Below are 23609 nucleotides of genomic sequence, written 5' to 3'. Positions count from 1 at the left end.
TATTATTTGTTAACCAATATTATTTATTTATATTTTAGCAACTGTAATTAGAATTATAGAATAATAGAATAATTTCAATGCAAATAAAAGATCGGAGGCATTCCGAATAAATCGTTAATCTTGCGTTTACCGTTCACTGTGCACTCGCGTTCGCGCTCCGGTCGCGTTCTGCATTCACACATCGTTCACCAAGTTGCATGCAGCGTTCGCACATTGTTCACTCACCGTTCGCTCTGTGTTCGTTAAGCGTTCGTTCAGCGTTCGTTCACCGTTTAGGTGGGAAAGTTGAACATTTCAGGAACCTTAAGTCTATCTCCAAGGTCAATAGTATGACCGGTAGAAATACTTAAGTTAGTACTTTATCTAATAATTATGGAAAGCCACAGGGGACCCCCAAGTCATGTTCTATATATTCATAGTAATTCAATCTTGGGCGGTCATGTTTACAATCCCGGCCAAGTCATGATCGGCCACACGGGACCCCCAAGTCATGTTCTATATATTCATAGTAATTCAATCTTGGGCGGTCATGTTCTATATATTCATTGTAATTCAATCTTGGGCGGTCATGTTCTATATATTCATTGTAATTCAATCTTGGGCGGTCATGTTCTATATATTCATAGTAATTCAATCATGGGCGGTCATGTTCTATATATTCATAGTATTTCAATCTTGGGCGGTCATGTTCTATATATTCATTGTAATTCAATCTTGGACGGTCATGTTCTATATATTCATTGTAATTCAATCTTGGACGCCAATGGACGGTCATGTTCTATATATTCATAGTAATTCAATCTTGGGCAATCGTGTTAACAATCCTCGCCAAGTCATGATCGGCCACACGGGACCCCCAAGTCATGTTCTATATATTCATAGTAATTTCAATCGGTCATGTTATGATTGCAACTCTGACCAAGTCAGGTTTGGTTTGATAGCATAACATGGCCTTCTTATCTTTGCCGGTCATGATTTGACAACCCTGGCCTAGTCAACATATATCCCATGTTTTACATCTTGACTAGGCCATGATTTTCTATCCCAAGATTGCATTGGCCAAGATACATTACTTCCAAACGCAGTCAAGATTTACTTCCCAAGATTTTATAGGATCGAGATTCGGCCAAGATAGCACATAACTTCCATACGCAGTCAAGATTCACTTCCCAAGATTTCAAAAGACAAAGACTAATTTCCCAAGATTTCAAAAGATCAAGAATAGGCGAAGATTTTTTCGCGGCAAGCATCGGAGTCGAGACCCACTTAAAGGTAGGGATTTTTTTTTGGTTGTATGTCACGAATATAGGTATTATCTAAAAAATATGGATAAAAATATATCTGTTTAATCAAAGGAAGACCGTATGCATTTCACGTTTTCCTCTTTTTGCTTCTTTCTTTGACATTAGAAACAGAAAAAAATAAATTCTCACAAGATTGATATTTACAGTTTAGAAAAGGCAGAAACTGATGAATAAGATAACATGAAAGAAGACTAGGCTTATTTTTTTGTTTTATTTGGCCCAACTTAATGGCTTACTTAATGGCTTTATTTAATCATGTTTAAAAAACTTAAATGAAGGATATGGAGATAACAAACAGTATTCAATCTCAACGTCCATTAAACAAATCTATAGGCCTACAACCCGTTTTCATGTTGACAATAATAACAGAGATGATAAACAAGTGTTAGATCAGTAATATTGTTTTATTTAGTTATCATGGCTATAGCTTTGTGTTACAGCTTTATTTATTTTTTATGACAAAATGTAGCATTGGGTTGGTTGTATTTGATTTAATGGTGACACATACAGTATATTTTCTATTTTAACTATTTTGTAATATACATAATGGCTGTAATTTAACTGATTTGCAGAGTGACATTCGGTTACATTGGTTACAATCCTTACCCTAGCCCCAGTGAACCAATTAATATTAATTAACCATATTCCTAACCTAACCCCTTTCCCTAAGGCCAGGTAAAATTAATCTTTAGATTCTCATCCTAATTTGCTGAAAAATTAGGGCGGGTGATCGGATTTTATTTTTTATTTTTTATAATTGTTAATTTATATATAGGCCTAAGTATCAACAAAACAATGGAAACCCCGTACACATTTTTTTCAATACCTTAATACAAATATGAATAAGATTTAATTCCTTTCATACTCTTTAAAAATCTAAAAAACATTTTTGCTTTAAAAATCAAATATTTATTGTTGATTAACAAATTATCAAGTACACATTATACGGCACACCCTGAAGAAAATGAGGTAGGGATACCAATAAATTGCGTATGCGTGACTTCTTATTTTGCAAAATCTATATAAATGTTCTAATAATTATTCTACTGAAAAATCTATGCCTTCTCTTAACTCTGTCTATAATGTTGTAGATTTTTTTTTATTTCAAAGCAAAGTCACACAGCTGGAGATCGTTATATATAACTTGACCAGGTGTCATTTTCCTCGTCTATTTTTACTTAGTTACAATCTCTCTACATACTTGCTCCTGCCAGTGATGGTATCTATATGTGTTTATGCTATTTTTTTCCTCTGCCTTCTCTATACTGACAAATTATCTTTTCCTTACACATTTAAACTGCTTTTATTGCCGATTTTTCTCCATTCTTTACATGGCGTTTTTGCTATAAATAGCGGCACGCGACTTTTAATACAGGCGGGAGATAATTCTTAAACTGAACCAAATTCTTACTGAATAAAAAAACATGAAAATACCCAAAAATCAAAATAAAAAACACCGGGGCGGGGCATTTCGAGAGGGACTGGTGGGATGAGAATCTAAAGATTAATTTTATCTGGCCTAATCTGAAAAACTAATTAACCCACATCCTAACTAACAGTATATCCCTAACGTTTATTCCCACCCTAACTAACCTTTATCCCAATCCCAACTAACCTTTATCCCAATCCCAACTAACCTTTATCCTAATCCCAACTAACCTTTATCCCAATCCCAACTAACCTTTATCCCAATCCCAACTAACCTTTATCCCAATCCCAACTAACCTTTATCCCAATCCCAACTTACCTTTATCCCAATCCCAACTAACATTTATCCCAATCCCAACTAACCTTAATCTAAATCCCAACCCTTACCCTGACCCCAAATCCTAAGTATAATTATAAACCCAACCTAACCCTTCTCCCAAATCCCAAACACTAAGCAAAACCATAACTATAACCTTAAACTCTAATTAATCTAAACCAAAATTACTCAATTCCCAGCAGTGACCTAATTTTAACCCTATAGTCCGAATATTTATATGTATTTCTTAACCTATGTTTCCAGCAACCACTGTTACCTGACTTAAATACATAAGAGTTGATTAACCAATGTAACCAATGTGGTTGCAATTGGAAAGGGGTAAAAGTCGTAACTAAATCATATGTTAAATTGACTAATTTTATCAGAATGGCAAAACTTGGGCAGAAAATTGTGAGGGCTTTTGAAAATGAAGAACACTGTGATGTACGTATCACACTAGCTGATGGAACTATCATGTGTGCACATTCATTAGTGTTGGTCATTGGTTGTCAATACTTTCATACCCGATTAAATGGAAATTGGAACAGTGGAAAAGGGAACCATGAAGTAAATTGCAGTGATTTTTCTGCAGGCCTTACACGGTCGATGATTAAGTTTCTTTACCAAACAGATATTGATCTGTCAATAGAAAATGTACAGGACATTCTACAAATTGCAGATTTCTACATCGTTCCTGATTTAAGAAAGAAGTGTGAAGAGTTTTTGCTCTCTTCAATATCATGTGAAAATGTTTTTTCCATCCTGAATATGGCTTTTACATTTAGCATAGAAAATGTTTTGTCATCTGCATTGTCATTTATTGACAATTATTTAGAAAACATTATGTCTATCAGAGAAAATGCAGACTTGTTTTGTACATTTCATAAAGATCTGTTAATTCTTTTAATCAAAAGAGACTCACTGTGCATTCATGAAGAAAAACTCTTCAAATTTGTTGTTATGTGGATGAATTCTGAAAATAGAGCTGAACCTGTTTGTTGGAATACACTTGTTCCTCACATTAGATTTGGAAGAATGTCTATTGATTTTTTCATAGAAAATATTGTTTACAAAAATGTTATAGAAAGTGATTATGCTTTGAAAATCATGTTATATATGTCCTCTTTATCTACACAGAAAGATGTGATTGATCACAATACATATCGTCCAAGAAAGTGTATTTCTTTAAATGATCGTGTAGTGAACAGGTTTTTTTTCCATAGTCCGAATAGTACATGGGAATATGATGCCATTTATGGTGACCGACTAGCTTTTTCTGTAAACTCAGATGTTAGATTATCAGGAGTTATTCTCTTTGGTGCCAAAAACTGTTCATTGTGTGTTGAAATTACCCTTTTTTCTGAAGACTGTATTGTTAAATTAAAAATACGAGAGGAACTTGGAGATGTTTTTGATTTTCCTGTAATTTTTCCAAATGCTGTCGAGATAAAAAAAGAAAAAAATTATACCATTGTTGCAAATGTTAGTGGAAGTAATGTCTTTTTTGGGTTGGATGGTGTAGAGTGTGTAAAAACAATGATTGACAGTAATACAAAGGCTGAAGTTAAGTTTTTTGACAGTGTTGGTAGCAAAACAAATACAAGAAGAGGTCAAATTAAAGGTTTAATTTTGTGCTAAATTTAAATTTTTGCTGACAGACATTTTACACGTTTAAAGTTATTAAACTTTATAAATTGTTTGGAAAATAGCTTTCAATTTGAATTCCTTGGATTAACTTAAATCTTCTATTAATAACGAAGTTAATTTGTTAAACATTATTATTTTATGCATATATTTTCAAATTGAATATGGTAGTTTTGTATTTGCTCAACCAATTGCAATGCATTTATTGATTTAAATGCATCAAATATATCATTTGTCATAGCTATGGTTACATTGTTTTAATATCATTGGTCTAATAGACAAGCATTTTACTGCATATGTGATTAGATTTTATATAGTCATAACAGAATACAGATATTGTGTGTGACTCATAAAAAACAAATATATCATGTATATGAAATACTATTAGAGCTTGAAATGTATTCAGTTTGTCAGAGGTTATGTACTTGTACTGCATAAAAGATAATAAATGTAAAACTCTTACATGTATTTTATTTCATAAGTCCCTTTTTTTGGTGAAACTGGATGGGATTCGATTTATATACAAATCGGGTTTGTTCTTTCGTAGAATTTTCTCAAAATCTATTCATAGCTCAACGTTAATGGTAAAAGTTATTTGAATATGGAACTGCAGAGCCAAATTAAATGTAAGCAAAAAAGAATGATACTATGAAACGATGATGTGTTTAAAAAGTGAATGAATTACATTATTATGACAAACATTGATTAAGAAAATAGATTAGATTTAACTATAAGAGTTTTTTTAGAAAGCTGCTTAGGTATTGAGAGATAATATTCACAATTGGCACACAGTATTGTAATATTGAATTGGGCTAATATCCAAGCAGTGTTTTATAAAAGAACAAACAAGTTCTGATCAAATTTATAATGATTATATTTGAGGTATGTCATTAAACGCACCCTTGGTGTTCTGCCATTTTGCCTTATTTGATGTATGTAGTATTACATGAGTTTTAAGAATTCTTTGATCAATAAAGTTTTGATAAAATAGCATGTGTAAAACTACTACTCACAAAAAGTCAAGCAACTATCTCAGAAGGTATGTTTTTAAGGGAGAAATAACTTGTAATAGATGGTTTTGTTGCAATACCTTCAATTACAAGTAATTTTTTCCTTTAAAAAGAATAAAAATGAGTTTGTTGCTTGACTTTTTGTGAGGGGTATAGGTTACATTTTCAGGGTTTAATTTGGTATGTGCACCATAAATGAGGACACAGAATTATGGATGAAAGTAAGTAATATTCATTTTGTAACTAGGGCACTGCAAGTATTTGCCGATGCCAATTAAGCAATCACCTTATTAGTACCCTACCGGTTTCACTGGTATAAAAATATTGTATTTTTATGACCATTATCATTATGACAGACTAGTAAATGAATGCTTGTATATTTTTGTAGATTTAAAAGACATCATTAGAAGGTACCACAGAAGAGGTTTATCTCACAAGGAAATTCACTTTTTACTGAAAATAAGACATGGTCAAAACTATAGGTATGTGTGTGTACATGTATATATAGCTACATATAATTTGATTAGAAAGAAAGAAAAAATAACAATTTCTTAAAAAAACTACACAAACAACATCAACCCCATCCATTCTTCTAGCATACATATAAAAAAAAACAAAGTTATCAACCAACCTTTTCTTAAAATTTATTCAATAGAAATTAGATTTTATAGCTAGAAGCTACCCACCCCCTCCTTCTTCCAACATTGTTTGAACAACTTAAAAGAAAGTGAAGGGATTGTATATTGAAATCAAATTCAAAATATAAGGAGACTATTGCCACCCCTTTTTTCTTCTCCACTTCGAAAAATGATGCTACTTGTTTGAATATTCAGAGTAGTTGCATCTCTTTCCTCGTGCTTTTGTATTGAATATGCACTGTGCAATGCTGCTGCTAACACTAACCTTCTAAAATAAAGGTGTGTTGGTCTGTTAATGACATGCTAATTAAGGCTAATTAATTTTAATAAAAAAACTTTTTTTATTCACTGAAAGGAATGAAATACTTTAAATTTCTATTTTCTTCCAGTTTCCAATATCTGAAGAGAAAAGTAATACCAAGATTAAATTTAAATGACAGAAGAGGAAATAGAAACCTGCCAGATTTTGATGAAGTATTGGATCTGATAAAGGTAAATTCAATGTACACACACATATGCATGTGCCTGTGTGTGGAGGGAGAGAGAATATATAAATAAAAATGCATGCATAATGTGTCTGTGTGTTATTTTTACTTTCAGAATGAAGTGAAAATAAAACCAGATCGAAGTATCTCTGACATGTTTTTCAGATTGAAAACAATCCATGGGTGCAATGTTCGAAGGTAAAGTAGACTTTTTTAGCTCACCTGAGCCGAAGGCTCAAGTGAGCTTTTCTGATCAAAATTTGTCTGTCGTTGTCGTTGTTGTCGTAAACTTTTCACATTTTCATCTTTTTCTCAAGAACCACTGGGCCAATGTCAACCAAACTTGGCACAAAGTATCCTTGGGTAAAGGGGATTCAAGTTTGTTCAAATGAAGGGCCACGCCCTTTTCCAAGGGGATATAATCATGATTTAGAGAAAAATTATTGGCATTTTTAAAAAATTTTCTCCTCAAGAACCACTGGGCCAGGAAAGATGAAACTCGTGTGGAATCATCCTCAGGTAGAGTAGATTCAAGTTTGTTCAAGTCATGACCCCCATGGGTAGGGTGGGGCCAAAATGGCCGATCAAAGTTTTACTTAGGAATATATAGGAAAAATCTTTAAAAATTCTCTTCTCAATAACCACTGGGCCAGGAAAAATGAAACTCGAGTGGAATCATCCTCAGGTAGTGTAGATTCAAGTTTGTTCAAGTCATGACCCCCATGGGTAGGGCAGGGCCAAAATGGCCGATCAAAGTTTTACATAGGAATATATAGGAAAAATAGAAATATATAGGGAAACCTTTTTAAATTATCTTTTCAAGTACTTCAAAGCCAGGATTAGTAATATTTGTATGGAATCATCCTCAGGTAATGTAGATTCTAGTTCGTTCAAAGTATGATCCCCTTGGCAATAAAAATTCAAGCCCCCTTCCCCCAACATAAATTAACTTTCAGTTCTGATCTGAAATGTTTTTTCCTAGCTGATGGGCTCAGGTGAGCATTGTGGCCCCAGGGCCTCTTGTTAATATTTCTCCTTGGTTACACACAGTTGCAGGAACACAGAGAATGTGGAAAAAATGTATCAATTTTTACTTTTTTGATAGAGAATTGGTGAGGCAAATAATGAAAGCACTAGACCCTGTCGGCGTGTCCCTCAGGAAGGGAAACAAACTGAAACGAAGACAGTACCTTAGTAAAGGTTTTTCATAATTATTTACTTTGATTGTAGAGTTACATGTGCAAAAGTTTATGGTTTATAATTTTTGTTCAATACATGTACTGCATTTGGATTACTGTAGTAAGATAATATTTTGTTGAATCCTTGTCATTGCAATTTTAACAGGTCCCAATTGGCTTTTGCATATAGGTAAGTTAGCATTTTTATGAAAAAATTGCAAATAGATTTTTTTAAAAAAACTTTTAAGGCAGTGATTCATTTTGACGTGGTGCGTCCTGCATGAAATATACACAAAATTTGCTCAGTTCACATAATTTCACTATTTGTGCATCTCATTTTAAAAATACACATGCCCATGCATTTTTTCGCTAGAACAAGATGCCCGAAATATTCCGAATTCAAACACACTACAAAAGCAGAAATCTCATAGGTCAACACTTAATAATTAACCAATGAGATCCAATGATACATGACATTACCTTGTTGATGTTGATCATGATGCTACCAAATAAAACGGACAAAATTACTCCGGATCCAGGATAGATTAACCAGGGTTTATGAAAAAGTAGACAAGTGGCAGTTAATAGCAACAAAGAGGTTCATGCTAAAAGGAACGCTGATCCAGAACGTGTAATAAATGGCTATTGATACAGGCGATAAGGAAACAGGCAAAACTCTGAAGGGTCCCAGTGACAGCACTTTGCCTGTCTCTTAGTATGGTCATTTAACATTTTAGTTTAGATAAGCATAGCTTGTTTGATATTCATGTTCTAGGTAAAATAAATATGGACTTGTTTTTGGTTTGGGACTCATAATTATGGTTAAAAGGGGGCCTTTGGACTCGTATAGACAATTTTCAAAATGAATCACTGTTATTAAAGTTGTTAATTCAATTTAAATGGAATTAAAGTATTTTATTAACATGTTTTATAGTACTGTAGCGCATGAGCAACGTGTAATGTAAATATATAAATATATTTAGTTTCTATGCTTTGAAACCAGTCATTGCAATGTACGTAAATTTCAAATACATTGGTGAAGTCTGCTGTTCAATGAATGCCAGTAAACAGCAGAATGAATCATTTATGGTGTATATAAATTTTTAAATTAAAAACTGTATGATATTTAGTATCTTTTTTAATAATTGTAGATCAGTATGATAAATTGAGCCCTTTTGGGATTTATATCAGTGGATGCATTGATGGGTAGGTAAACATAAAATGTTGGGAATTTATTAATTATACTTTTTACTATATCCTTAGAGATGTAGGCACATTTGATAGCATTGACAGATTTAACCCTGTGTTTGAGTCTAGTCTGTCACTATTGCGGTTACGTTGGGCAAGTTACTTTACTAGTGCACTCTCTCCACCCAGAGTTTAATTTGGTAATGCAAAAGCTTACAAATCTTACATGTTCCATTGTAATTTTAGGTTTTCCCGCTATGTGCTATGGGTGGAAGCTGGTGTCAGCAATAAAAACTGCAAAAAGATTGCAGGGTACTTTTTGAAGACTTTGGAGAATGTTAAAGGTACATGTAATTCAGTGCAAAGATTTGGAAGAGTTGGTTTGTTAAATGAATATATTGAAGACAATATCTCATTTGATTTCTGGAGTTTAAGCAAGATGGCTTGTTTTCTGTAATATTTTTTTTTACCTTTTGCATCTGTTAATGTTGATGTTTATACATATTGTATACTGATTTGTAGGATTTCCACATATTATTCGAGGAGATGCAGGTCAGTTTTTTTTTTTAAAAACGGTGTGAATTTAAAAAAAAAGAGAGAGAGGAATAAATCAGGTTATTGATTTGTCAGGCTAGTAATAACATGGATACCCCTGCAAATAAATCTAAAGGAGGTATGCTGGAATCATCCAGTCTGTCTTTAAGAACAATTTGTCCCCCATCCTATAGATTTTTTTTTCCTACTGCATAGAAAAGAATGACAATTGGTGCATTTTTTGAAAAAAACCATTTGAATATGTGAACCTGCAATGTTTAGCTCTACTGGTCAGAGACCAGAAGAGCATATGCAAAAGTAATGCGTTTGTCCGTCTGTCTGTCCGTCTGTAAACAATTTTTCAAAACGCTACTCCTCCTACAGTTTTGGTCTGATTTCAATATGACTTGGCACACAAGTAGACTGCACTACGATACATAGAATAGTGCATCGGTTTTTAATTTCGATGAACTGTAATGCCATGGTTACTAAAAATAGAATTTTCTATGAAATTACTTTAAAATGCTACTCCTTCTACAGTTTTGGTCTGATTTTAATATAACTTGGCACACAAGTAGACTACACTAAGATACATAGAATAGTGCATCAGTTTTTGATTTCGATGAACAGTGTTACCATGGTTACTAAAAATAGAATTATCTGTGAAATTCCTTTAACATGCTACTCCTTCTTCAGTTTTAGTTTGATTTCGAAATAAGTTGGCACACAAGTAGACTACACAAAGATACATAAAATATTGAAATGGTTTTTGATAAGTACAAATCAGTAGAGCTACAGTCTTGACAGAGACTTCTGGTTAAATGAGTTTTCCCAAAGAAAAGTCCTATTATTAAAATGGTTAAAATTTTGGGTGGGTTGCTGCCAAACAGGTACACTCCTCAACTCCCACCCCATCAACATTTTCATTAAAAAAGGGGGTTTTTAAACAACGACTAATAAAAGTGGGGTAACACAGGAGGCTCAGATTTGCATTTAAACTTCAACATGAAGCTTTAAATAAAAACATAAGACTGACATATTAATCTAAGAGCTATGGTACTTGGGTGACCATCAAGACCTGTGGCCATCTTGTTAAGGTAAAGGTTGTGCATTAACCTTAAACCTGTCAAGGTCAGATGTGAATGTCCTATTAGAATTATGTAAAAAAAAAAAAACAAACAAAAAAAACTCTGGTCAGGAGCATACCTTCTTAAATTTTAATGTAAGTTATACTGCAACCTTTGGTTGCCTTTGGTCAAGGTTGTGTGATTAATGAGATTGAATTAAAAGTTCTATGCCAACTGAAAATATTTCTAAAGTGAAAGCAAATTCTCTGAAGAACTTTTCATCCTTATGTCCATTTTTTTCATCCAGTCCTTTTGAGACGACTATCTCAATGTCTTGTTTATAAACTAATGATTTGTTATTCTCTGGTCTTGATACTTCAAGTTTGAAAAAATTAAATAATAGTTGAGCGTTGGGGAAATTGATTACCCATTTTAGAAGATAACATGCTTTTGAAACTAATTTTATTGTGAGATTTTGGTCTTCATCTTTTGAGGATCATTATTTTGTACCTTAGAATTCTTTTTATTGATTTTATGTGTAAACTACCTATTTGTTTCTTTATATCCCTGTTTGAAATACCCACATATTTTTTAAGGAACAGAGAATGGGACAGTAGCTGCCATTCAAAACTTCTTGAGAGAAGATGATGATGACTGCTTCAGCAAGAAATCCTTCCTCTATGGAAAATCCACACATAATCAAGTAATGTTTATTATTAACTATTAGCTAATTTACCACAGATCTTGTCATTGTGTCATATGTGAAGTTGTTCAAACCCATCCCAATATTAGTGGTTATTGACTTACTTAAAAGCACTGCCCTTTCACTTTGAATTTTGACTGAATGACTGTATATTAAATCTGTAACATAGCTTCTAAATTTTTAAATTTTTTTAATTGAAGAGGATAGAGAGATGGTGGGGAATTTTTGAGAAGAAAATGCACAGATCGATGGATTCATCATTTTAAGGTTAGAAAAATACAAGTTTTTTTCCATCCTTTAAGTAAAGTACATAAGCCGAACACTGTTCATTCTGTGAGAGAAAACTGATCAAGGCCTGTAGGGCCAAGCTTTCTCTCACAGAATGGACAGTTTGAGGCTAATATCCAACTTAAAACATTACCTTCATTGTTTTAAGAATGGACACAATCAAGTTAACCTGTTGACAATGCTGATAAATATATTTCTAAACTTTGAAAAATAAAACCAGTGTTGCATAGAACCTTCTGTTGTTCACTTAATGGATAGGCAGGAGGTTTATATAGCTGTGCTGTAAAAATTTCATATTCATTCACTCTTCAATTAAGCAACACCATCTCATTCTTTATTGGGAAGAGCATCTCTTATTTAACAATATTTAAGGATGTAAAAGATGGACTGCATATATTAACACTGGGATAATCTGGATATGGAGGGTGGGAATGTTGTGCCAACTGTTGATATGGCTTACAATATAATTTGATGGAATGATTAAGCCAACCAAAACAAAGAATGCATTGACCGACTCAGATGCAGAAATTTTTCCAGGGGTGCGGAGGAGGTTGACGGTCAAGGTTTAGTTTTATGAACCTTTTCCTATGTTGTTCGGATGATCAAGAATTAAATTTTAGATTGTGAAGAATATGAATTTTAATGTAATGCAGTGAAATTTGTTAAAGTGTATGTTCTGATCATATCTGATGTGATTTGTGGTTACCATTTATTAATATGATAAAAGGCATTTAATATACCCCTGCTCTGAAGGAGAAGGGGGTATACTGTTTTACCCTTGTGTGTCTGTCTGACTGTCCGTAGCAAAAAATTTTGTCGTATTTTTCTCAGCAATTACTATTCATTGCAGGTGCTTAAAATTTGAACAAACTGTTTGTTTAGGCATGCCATATTGTGGGTTATATTTTCTAGCGATCGAACGTCAACTTGACAAAATGAAAACTTTTTTTTAGCCTGTATTTTCAAACAAATTTTCGTCAAAGAATTCTCAGCAAAATTCATCGCAGATGCTTGAAATTTTAACACACTATTTATATAGGAATTCCATACACTTGGATATATTTTTGTACACATTTTTTGGAGGTCAACTTCCTGTTTAAGTCCACTTTGCTTATTTTGTATATTCACATTAGAGCGGTGGTATTACTAGTGAGCATTGGCTCACAGATATCTCGTTTTGATTCCTGATTCTGAAATATGGAGTAGATTTATATCAATACTGGATAATGTATACTAAATATAAAAGCTAAAAATAAACAAAGGATTGAGTAAAAAAATGGTTTAAGATGGATATTCAAGTTAGGCATTATTGTTCTGCTTTTCTATTTATTTTTCATACGGTTTCAGGAATTAGAAAAAGATGGTCATTTTACAATTGGTGATGATCTTCATATGTAAGTTTGCTTTTTCACTTAGAAATAATCAACAGATTAAATAGGCCAACTATTCAATCATTAATAGATTAAAAATAAATAGGCCTCTGTAGCAATAAGGGTATAGACGATTCAAAATTCCTCCGACTCTTCAACTATTCCCCCATGTGAATGAATCTAAAAAAATAAAGGCAAGGTAACAGTCATAGGAGTCTAAGATAAGGGTGTAGAACTCAAAATGAAGCTGAAAATGCAAACATGAGACTCTGACATGTCAATCTAAGGGTTATGGGACTCAAGTAACTGTCAAGGCCTCTTGTTGTTTACATTTTCTGTTGTCTTTGCTTTGTCAGTTGCTACCGGTTTGTCAGTATATCACACAAATATGTGTGGTTTAAATTCAATATCAAAAGTATCAAAGGCTAATGAATCAATCAGATCCATGTTTGAAGCCAAAAAACTAATATCAAGTTTCATTTCAGAACTTTAGTTCAGTACTGCTACATGCAGATTATCAGAGAAGACTTGGAAGAAGTGAAATTTGCCTGGAATAACCACAGAATCAGGAGACAAAAATCAGGTGATATTGTTCCTGGGATACCTGAGCTCCTTTATCATGTTCCTGAAATGTTAGGTCAGTTTACTTGTTTTGATTCTGAAATCATTTACAAAGTGATCAAATTTTTGTTTGAAATACTTTTATAAGAGAAAAAAATTGCAATTGTTTACCTATGTCCTATGAAACACATTGTTTAAAAACAACAAGGTCACAAATGATTTAATATATATATACAAAGTATTTTCCTATGAAAATGTAAGAATTTTTCCAAAGGAGTTTTATATTGAAAACTGAAAAACATGTTTATTTAATTGTGTATGATGTATTATTTCATTTTTATTGTGTATGATGTTTTATTTCATTTTTTATTTAAGGCAATCCACAGTGCCAAAATTATCTTCATTATATCGATGTTAATGATGAGCGGTTTCATTTTCTGAAATCTCAGTGCTGCTTTGGAAATGACTTGGATGATGACATTAAGGAAGCTTTTGACATCATCTCAGACTATTACCCTCCTTCAACAATATTAGAAGCCAGAACTATGTATATTGCTCTCAAAGATGGATTGGAACACCAGATATATCATTAATTTTTTTGCTTTTTTGGGGGTATTTTATATCCTATTCTCATAATTCATGATATATTGTATGAATTCTGGGTTGTGTATGTTTAATTATGAACATCTGTTTGTACACATCAAGTACATGTACTTTGTACATCATCAGGAAACATATTATATGGGAATTGTAAAACATGTACAAATGAAAAACAAAATTAAAAAAAATATCAATGCATTGAATTCTAATTCATATTATCCAGTAGTTCTTTTAATGTCTTTTTATAACTTGGAAGTTTAACCAGTGAATGCAAATTTAAAGAGTCCTGCAACTTACTACTATGCCTACAAGATAACAATTTCACAACTTGTTGACAATGTGACACTACTGAAGGGTGCTTTAAAATTTATAATGTAAATACTATAAAGTAAGGCATTTCTAATGCTCAACCAAAATTTGAACATCGGTCGTCAAGTTGTGAGATACAGAGCACACAATTCTTTGTTATGTAAACAACTCTCGAGTTATGTTTTTAGCTCACCTGAGCCGAAGGCTCAAGTGAGCTTTTCTTATCACATTTTGTCCGTCGTCCGTCCGTCTGTCTGTCTGTCCGTCTGTAAACTTTACACATTTTCGACTTCTTCTCAAGAACCACTGGGCCAATTTTAACCAAACTTGGTACAAAGCATCCTTGGGTGAAGGGGAATTTAAATTTTGAAAATGAAGGGACATATCCCCTGGCAAGGGGAGATAATCAAGAAAAGACAAAAATAGGGTTGGGTTATTAAAAAACCTTCTTCTCAAGAACCACTGGGCCAGTGAAGCTGAAACTTATGTGGAAGCATCCTGGGGTAGTGTAGATTCTAAATTGTTCAAATCATGACCCCCGGGGGAAGGGCGGGGTCACAATGGGGAATCAAAGTTTTATATAGAAATACATAGGAAAAATATTTGAAAATGTTCTTCTCAAGAACCACTGGGCCAGAAAAAGTGAAGCTTAATGGGAAGCATTCTGGGGTAGTGTAAATTCTAAATTGTTCACATCATGATCCCCGTGGGAAGAGCGGGGCCATTATAGGGAATCAAAGTTTTACATAGAATTATAGAGGAAAAATCTTTGAAAATCTTCTTCTCAGGAACCACTGGGCCAAAAAAGCTGAAACATATGTGCCCATGGAAGGTTCATGGGGAAGTGTAGATTTCAAAATGTCTAAATTATGATCAGTGGGGTAGGGTGGGGATGCATTATGTATAACAAGGGGGAAATCTGGTAAAGAACAGAATGGTCAAAGCTTCTCAGGTGAACGATGTGGCCCATGGGCCTCTTGTTTACATTTTGAATTTTCAAGGTTAAGACCTAAAAGGAATCCAACAAATGCTAGAAACTACTTGTTTATGTTCAAAACTAATCAGGAGAAAGAAAAATCAGTTTGAAAAAGATCTCTTTTCGCTATTTTGACCAAATGGAAACAAAAACATGACTGGAGCCTTGTTTACATGACAGAAAAATTTGAGATCTGTATCTTGCTCATATCTGTAATGCATTTTAAAGTATTTTTAAAAATGAAAGCAGAAATATCAAATTTGAGCATAAGCGAGACCATGCCGCTTGACAGTAATGAAGTTAACGTTAAACTTGACTGAATTTCAAACGAATGGGCATTTCAAACTTTTTGGCCAAAAACTCGCATTCTAACCAAGTACAACATGATTACAGTGAAGCACCATGTATAAGTGATTTGGTTGGTTATTTCAATACATCTACTTAACTTACCAATGCATCAATAAAACTTGCTTTAATGAAGTATGAATTTATAATAGAAAAAGCTGTATTTGAGTTTTACTGCTATATACTTCTTAAGCCCTGCCCTAGCACTAGAACCCTTGACCCCAGGGCCATGAATTTCACAATTTTGGTAGAGGACTCAATGCTGATTGCAGTCATGCTAACAGTTTGACTGCTTGATGTCCAGTAGTCAAAAATTGCACTAATTTTAGTGGTTTTGGCCCCACCCCTCAGTCAGAGGCCCCACCCCTCAGAAGGGGGGCAGGGGCCATGAAATTCACAATATGTGTTCCCCTTCACCCATAGATGCTTTGTGCCAAATTTGGTTGAAATTGGTTAAGTGGTTGCAGAGAAGAAGCTGAAAAGGTTCAAATGTTAAAGGATGATGACAGACGTAAAACAGATAGCATAGGTGACCTAAAAAAAGTTCAGGCCCCGAGATTACGAAGCATCTTAAGCTTAAGTCAAATAATGCCTTAGATGCTGAATTGTTTTAGAGGTCAAGCAGCCCGAAATGAAAATTCCTTCCGATTTTGTATCAGTCTGCTGTTGTATGCAAATTATGAGTTTCCTTTAACAAGTTTTAAAGATTTTATAGATAATTGAAATTTTGACTTAAGCCTAAGTCTGTTTCATGATCCCAGGGCCAGGTGTAATGGGATGCCTCTATATTTTGGATATTGTTCTGATCAAAATATACCAGAAGAATTAAGTATAATTTTATGAATCATTAATTTATTCCTTAACCTTAATTGTTACCAAACGGTATATAACAATCAGTTTGTCTACAAATCTTTCGTATCACAAGTTCCAATACAGCTGGGGCTTTTATAATTTTGACTTTTCCAAAAATATTTTAAAGACTCTTTTTGGTCGAATAGGTACAATCTGAAAATTCTAAAAAAGCGTATTTTGATCGTGTTCTTTTATCCACACTAAAGTAGATTGAGTGAAAAATTCCCTTTGGGGCGATGGAGAACAAAAATAATAGGCCTAGTACATTGGTTATATCCGATTCATTTTTAACAGTTCCTTCATCAGGATACCCACTTTTACATTCAGTTTGAGGATAAACAGTTGATCACTGATATAATAATAAGATATAATAAAGAAGAAAATGAATATTGTGTTATTTCTTATGTTTATTAAATTAGAACATCCCCAAATGCAGTGAGAGTTTCTTCTGTGGCAAAATGCTAAAAAAAAAAGAGAAGAATAAACTTCCTCATGTAATTTCATTCAAATTTTGTATCAATTCTTTTATGAGACTTAATTTATGTCTGTTCATGCAAAAGCAATTCTTGCTTGTGTTCAACTTTTCATTACAGAATGATAAAGTACCTTACTTTGCGATAGCAATGTATATACAAGTATACATGTAATATAATCGTAAATTCGCTATAACCGTGTTCGTACTAAACAAGTTTTGCTGTATACTGAATTTTTTGTTTGAGAAGTTAACATGCATGTGTGAATTTACTGACAACAACTCAGAAAACGACTTAGAGTATTGAATTTTTAATTTCTTAAAATGTTCATTACATAAAATACTTTGATCGATGTAAATACTCGGGCTGAGTTTTGACTAGAAATTTTGTATTGCGATATATATTGTATTTCTAATACCTTGATCATGCTATATAGAATACCGGTTTGATAACAGTTCAAACATATTCATGTTACAGATTTTCCCACAAATAAACAAACAATTCATTGAACATTTTATTTACACATTTTATGACAAATTTTCCCACAAATAAAAACAATTGAATCTAAACTTTTTATGTACACACTTTTACAATATTTAAATTTGTATCAAATATAATAATGTGAAAAAAAATGAATCAACCAAATTTTAAAATATATATCACTATTGGAAAGTATGGATGCATTATATATCCATGTTTACAACAATGACTGTAGATCAATACCCTCAAGACATAAGAAATATTATGTAATTAAAACAAGAACATACCAAGTTGATACATAAAAAAGATATGGACTGGACACGTTTGCATAGACAGCTAGACCAACAGACAGATAGACAAGGTTATTCCTATATAAACCCCTCCCCCAACTCTGTTTGTGGGAGGGGGGGGGTATAATGAGATGTGACAAACGATTGAATTTGTTTAATGCTGTACACATGTATACACAAATTGCTAATATATTAATAAAAATACATATTCATGCAATCATGACATTTCCAAAATATGACCTGTTTAAACAAATGAATTTTATTAAATATTAAATGCAAAACTCTGATAGCCCATTGTGGCCACCCTAGTCATCAGGGATGAAGGTGAATGTTTTTTTTTTTTTATTAACTTGTGAGAGAAGGTCAAAGTTGTTGATGTCAAGTGAAAGGTATTTTTGAAAAAATATGTGAAGTATGAAGGTTCTAGTATCTACTGTTAAAAAGTTATGAGCAAATCAAAAGTTTGGAATTTTGTGTAAAAGTGTATTAAACTTCAAGGTCATCATCAACTTTGCTGGTACCCAAACAAAGTTCTTTTCATAAGGAATACCCATAAGCACTTTGAAAGCCATAGATTCACTAATTAATCAAAAGTTATGGGCAAGGTTTTAGTTTATGTGTACAAACAGACAGACAGATGAATGGACACGATAATAAATACTATATAACCTCAAAATTTTTATTACATGTGCATAAAAGTGACTTTTACAAAGGATGAGGTGACTTGCGGCCCCTCGTATATTGACAAAAAAATAAATGTCTAAATTTTACTCAAATTTTTGTATGTAACTAATCACTGATATGTGTACCATCATAGAATACTATTTTTTACAAAAATAGAAACGTGATTTGAAAGATATAGATCTTAGATTGGGGTAGGGGTATCATGTTTACATTCAATTCCCATTGCATTTTAACCCCGCCCACTCTTTGAAGCCCTTAAAATATACGAGCGCAGATAGGTACAATTTTCTCCTTTGGTTGGTCACTGTATTTCATTGTATTCTACCTATATGTGAAAGGAGTAAATTGTACCTAACTGCGCTCACATGCTATTTTTAAAAAAATTGTAAATTCTAATTGCCCTTTCCCATTATAAACAGATCGACGGAACTAGATATTCTGACGTAAGAATGAATTCATATGCTAATTGAGGCACAGGCGATACTTTCTAACTGACCAATCAGCTAAATGAAATTCGTTACGAGTGAGTACCACAAAATTAGAATGTAAACATGCTTGAAATTTTACTGCTTTCCGATATTTTTTTATGCATTTGAGTTACAGATTAGACACGGATCTACATATGTACCATTTCCAAGACCACAGTTAAATTTATATACAGTTACAAACAATTTATAGAATATACATGATATACATTAGTTTAAAGTTTTGTAGTGTGTTTGTTGAGCAATTCGCTAGGTCTACATGTACTCCCAAGTATCGGTGAATACAAGTTTCATGTGCATTTCTTGTCCTAAAAACCATAAATGCTGAAAATACATGCGTATTATTCAGTGTAAACAGCATTGGCTGACCATTATAAAAGTATGAAATGTAGAAAAAGGATAACAGGTAAATTGACCTAAACCACGTGTCTGCGATGAAATGTAAACGTACTAAACAAGCATGTTTTGTTGTTCTGTCATCGGATTGGACAATGACTAAGTGCGAAATAATAACAATAGCCATATAAGGTCTTCTCGAACACGCATATCCCTCTATTGTACTAAGACCCGCCCATTCTCTTGCCATAAAAGAAAATATTCTCACAAACCTGGCCGAATTTAACTGTGATAGGGTCTAAAAAATCAAAGATAATGCAGTATCCCTTATAATAAAAACGTGTCTATACTATTGAAACTCTTCAAAAGGCATCGTATTTATTCACTCATATTTGAAAACTACCAACATCGTTGTAGATTAAATATAATTCGTCGTGGAAAAAGGGGCCCCAGATAGCAGTTATGTCACATCATCCTTTCAAAAAAGTATTCCAATTTAAAAAAATATATATATATTATGCAGTGTACTTGGAGTAGCCCCTTTCCTATCCGGATAAAACATCCCAATTATAATATTCAAAAAATCAAAACATTACGAAAAGTATTCCATGTTCGGAAATTGGAGTGGCCCCATTACTGCCCCCAAATAAAACACTCCAATTACAAAAAAGACTTAGATTACAGAGAGTATTACAAATATATAACTGAGGTGTATTTGGGGCGGCCCCATTACCGCCCCCGATAAAACACTCCAATTACGAAAAAGAATAAAGATTACAGAAAGTATTACAAATATACAAATGTGGTGTAATTGGATTGGCCCAATTACTGCCCCTGATAAAACACTCCTATTACAATATCAAAAAGAAACTATAGATTACAAAAAGTATTACAATTACATGTATATGAATGTGGTGTAAAAGGAGTGGCCCTATTACCACCCCCGATAAAACTCTCCAGTTACAATATCAAAAAGAAACTATAGATTACAAGAACTATTACAAATATATAAATGTAGTGTAAAAGGAGCGGCCCTATTACCGCCCCCGATAAAACACTCCAATTACAATATCAAAAGGAAACTATAGATTACAAGAACTATTACAAATATATAAATGTAGTGTGAAAGGAGTGGCCCTATTACCGCCCACGATAAAACACTCCAATTACAATATCAAAAGGAAACTATAGATTACAAAAATTATTACAATTTGAAATAAATAAATGTGGTGTAATTGGAGATGCCACATTTCGGCCCCTGATAAAACACTCCATTTACAAATACTTTAATTTGAATCATAATTACACAAAAAAGAATTGCTTGATACCAGTGTATAAAGCAAAGAAAACTGCCAAAGCTGCTGCTGAGTTTGGTTCCATTACCGTCTATGTGTAGATTCATATCAGGACATCTCCCAGACCAGTGAAAGTATCATTTACAGCAAAACACTGAAAAAGTGTAAATAAATTTTTCTAAATTCAATTCTTTTCACTTGTTTTCACATATTTGGGTATTCATTTTATATCACTTTAAAATTCTTGGTTGTGTTAGAGTGAATTAAATATCAATTGATTTCATCTAGATTTAACCACAGTAAAGGTGACAAACGACATGTTCCTCAAAAATATATATTAAATATTATATTATGAAATACATAATTTCTCCCAAGAATTTGTTATTGTAGTCTAGGCCCTTAAATAAGGGTTCTATACCAGACATTTGGATAAGATACAAGGGTGATGTTTCTTATTTAACCCTTCTGGGTAATCTTCTGAATGGCCTATATCACAATTTTTGGTGAACTTATCCATGTTGTACTTGAAATAATTTAGAAAACAATGTAGAATTTAGAAATCAGATGAGATTGACTGACAATTAAGTATATATTTTTTTTTTTTTTATAAAATACCAAGTCTAGAAATACAAAACATATTCGTCTGACCTTTACAACTTACTATAGAAATTCAAAGACTGACTTTATGACATCAATACTAAAATTCTTTGTATTATCAAAGACGGTATATAAATACCTACCCCTTCACGAAGGTATAGAACATCCGGCAACTCTTCAACCTTTACTTTATGGGAGTTGCCTAACTCATATATGTGGGGGCAGCCTTTATCCTTGCACATTGTTGGAGCATAACACTCCAGGTGAAACACAGGGGGTAGAATTTCAGGATCTATTTCTTGAACTATCCAGCTGTATACACTCTAAGAAATAATAGTGACATAATATTAGGTGTTTCATAACTTGCATTTAACTAGAGCAATTTAAGTAACTCATAAAATTAAGTTCTTCATTACCTGCACATATATTTTATAAATGTACATGTATATGAAAATAAGAGGCTCACAGGCCTTTAGGTCACCTTAGTATCATAATTAGTAACTTTCCAAAAATTGAATTTGGTTTGCGTTTTATCCTAGAGGCCATAAACTTCACAATTTAGGTAGATGATTTAATGCAATATACATGTAACAATCATGCTTACAGTCTGTCTTTTTCATGTCCAGGAGTAAAGAATAAGATTTTTTAAAAGATTGTATTAATTCTAGTGGATTTACCCTCACATCTCAGGCCAAAGTTGAGCAAGGGTCATGAATTTAAAAATTTATGTTCCCCTTCACCAATGATGCCAAAATTGTTTGAAATTGGTATAACTGAAGCTGTAATGTACAAATGTTAACACACAACACATCTCACATGATGACAATACAGTAAAACTCGTTTAGTACAAACACGTATATAGCGAATTCACGGATATAGAAAAGTTTTTCCGGGTCCCCGGCAAAATTTTTAACAAATCTTTGTTAAATTTTACGGTTATAACTAACTGATATAACAAATTTACAGATATAGCGAACTGATTTTGGTTCCAGTTGAAGTTAAATATAATGAAATTTACATCTTTTATAATGAACTTTCTATGATCTCAAAATTTGATAAATTGAACTAACTTATTTTTGTTCATGGAATTGTCTATATAATTCAATTCACAATAAAACCTTAGTTATCGACGGTATGTTTCGTAATAATTACTTTCCTAACATATCTGGTAGTAATACTTGAAGGAAAAAATGTATATTGCAAATTCACTTTATATGGTTTTACGAATTCGTTATACGGATATAATGAATTACGGATATAATGAATTAAATTCACAGGTCCCTAGGACTTTGTTATAACTGAGTTTTACTGTACAAGAATATCAATAAGTCACATGAGTTTCTCAGGTTACCTTGTAAAAATTATGTTTAAAAAAATCTTGTTTGGTAGCTGATGCATACAATTTAGTTTGAATTTTGTTATACTTTTCATCACTTAAATGTTCAATAAAATAGTATCTCCTTCATAAACTTCTCCTTACCTTGACTGTGTCACCATGCTTAAAAGGCCTATTTATGGCAATACCCCCATGGCTTTCATACACGACACAAAGCAATTTTTGTGCATCTCCTTTGGATGGAAACTCTATGAAGGTGTTTTCTGCAAACTAAAACATAGGTAATCAGAGATTACAGAGCTCACCTCAACGTGTCTTGTCTTTGAGTAAGGCAAATTAAGTCACACAATTAACCAGTAAAAAGTGTACATCCAAAAATACAAAATTTATGCAATTTTGATACTTTGGAATAGACCTATATAAAAACTAAAAACTAGTTCTTCATCATGAAAATGTAATTAAAATCCAGCATCTGAAGCAAGATTGAGAGTTTTCATCCCTTGATGCATCATTTAGGCAACTGGTTTATATAAGCCTTATAGTTTCTTGGTGATAGACTTGCACCCATAACTTTTACGAGGTCTATTATCTGGAAAATGTATGTCGAATTCAGCATCTGATGTGCATCTTAAGATGTATCATCTATGCAAGTTTGGTCAACATAGGGCTTAAAGTTACTTGCAAATGAAACCTGTATAAAATAATTAACCTTTCCACTAATCCAGAAAATGTAGGTCAGATTCAGCCTAGTATAATGCACCCTTAGATGTACCATCCATGCAAGTTTGGTCATTATAGGGCTCAAAGTTACTTGGAAATGAAACCTGCACTATAAAC

General features: G+C 32.8%; 1 protein-coding gene and 1 long non-coding RNA gene across 3 annotated transcripts; one reads left to right on the top strand and one right to left on the bottom strand.

The window, feature by feature from the left end:
- The first annotated feature begins 366 nt into the window (after positions 1-366).
- Positions 367-14497, top strand: LOC134268720 (uncharacterized). 2 transcript variants are annotated; one of them, XM_062750960.1, is made up of 16 exons: positions 367-625; positions 883-1272; positions 5872-5923; positions 6091-6184; positions 6730-6832; positions 6941-7023; positions 7931-8025; positions 8170-8193; positions 9155-9209; positions 9438-9535; positions 9714-9743; positions 11389-11495; positions 11696-11762; positions 13131-13177; positions 13639-13790; positions 14090-14497. In XM_062750960.1, exons 3-13 carry the CDS (start codon positions 5914-5916, stop codon positions 11759-11761), a joined length of 765 nt encoding a protein of 254 aa, XP_062606944.1. In that variant the 5' UTR covers positions 367-625; positions 883-1272; positions 5872-5913; the 3' UTR covers position 11762; positions 13131-13177; positions 13639-13790; positions 14090-14497. The 2 variants fall into 2 exon arrangements, with proteins under 2 accessions (XP_062606944.1, XP_062606945.1); XM_062750961.1 differs by having other exon boundaries at positions 372-418; positions 1114-1272.
- Positions 14498-17684: 3187 nt separating this feature from the next.
- On the bottom strand, positions 17685-23065 carry LOC134268719 (uncharacterized). The gene is made up of 3 exons (XR_009992426.1): positions 22917-23065; positions 21580-21759; positions 17685-20993 (listed from the first exon to the last, which is right to left on the bottom strand). It is a non-coding gene; the product is annotated as an uncharacterized LOC134268719 (long non-coding RNA).
- Positions 23066-23609: the final 544 nt, after the last annotated feature.

This window comes from Saccostrea cucullata, unplaced genomic scaffold (assembly GCF_032062105.1).
Source record: "Saccostrea cucullata isolate Sc308-1 unplaced genomic scaffold, CSIRO_AGI_Scuc_v1 ctg9057, whole genome shotgun sequence".
NCBI lineage: Eukaryota > Metazoa > Mollusca > Bivalvia > Ostreida > Ostreidae > Saccostrea > Saccostrea cuccullata.
The sequence above is the reverse complement of the archived record's forward strand: the minus strand, read 5'-3'. Positions and strand labels throughout refer to the sequence as shown.

Bases quoted from the DNA above. Each gene is read 5' to 3' on its own strand.
- LOC134268720 (XM_062750960.1), top strand. The intron at 9,210-9,437 runs GTAGGTAAACAT...TTGTAATTTTAG, and splicing joins ATCAGTGGATGCATTGATGG to GTTTTCCCGCTATGTGCTAT. The intron at 9,536-9,713 runs GTACATGTAATT...ACTGATTTGTAG, and splicing joins GACTTTGGAGAATGTTAAAG to GATTTCCACATATTATTCGA.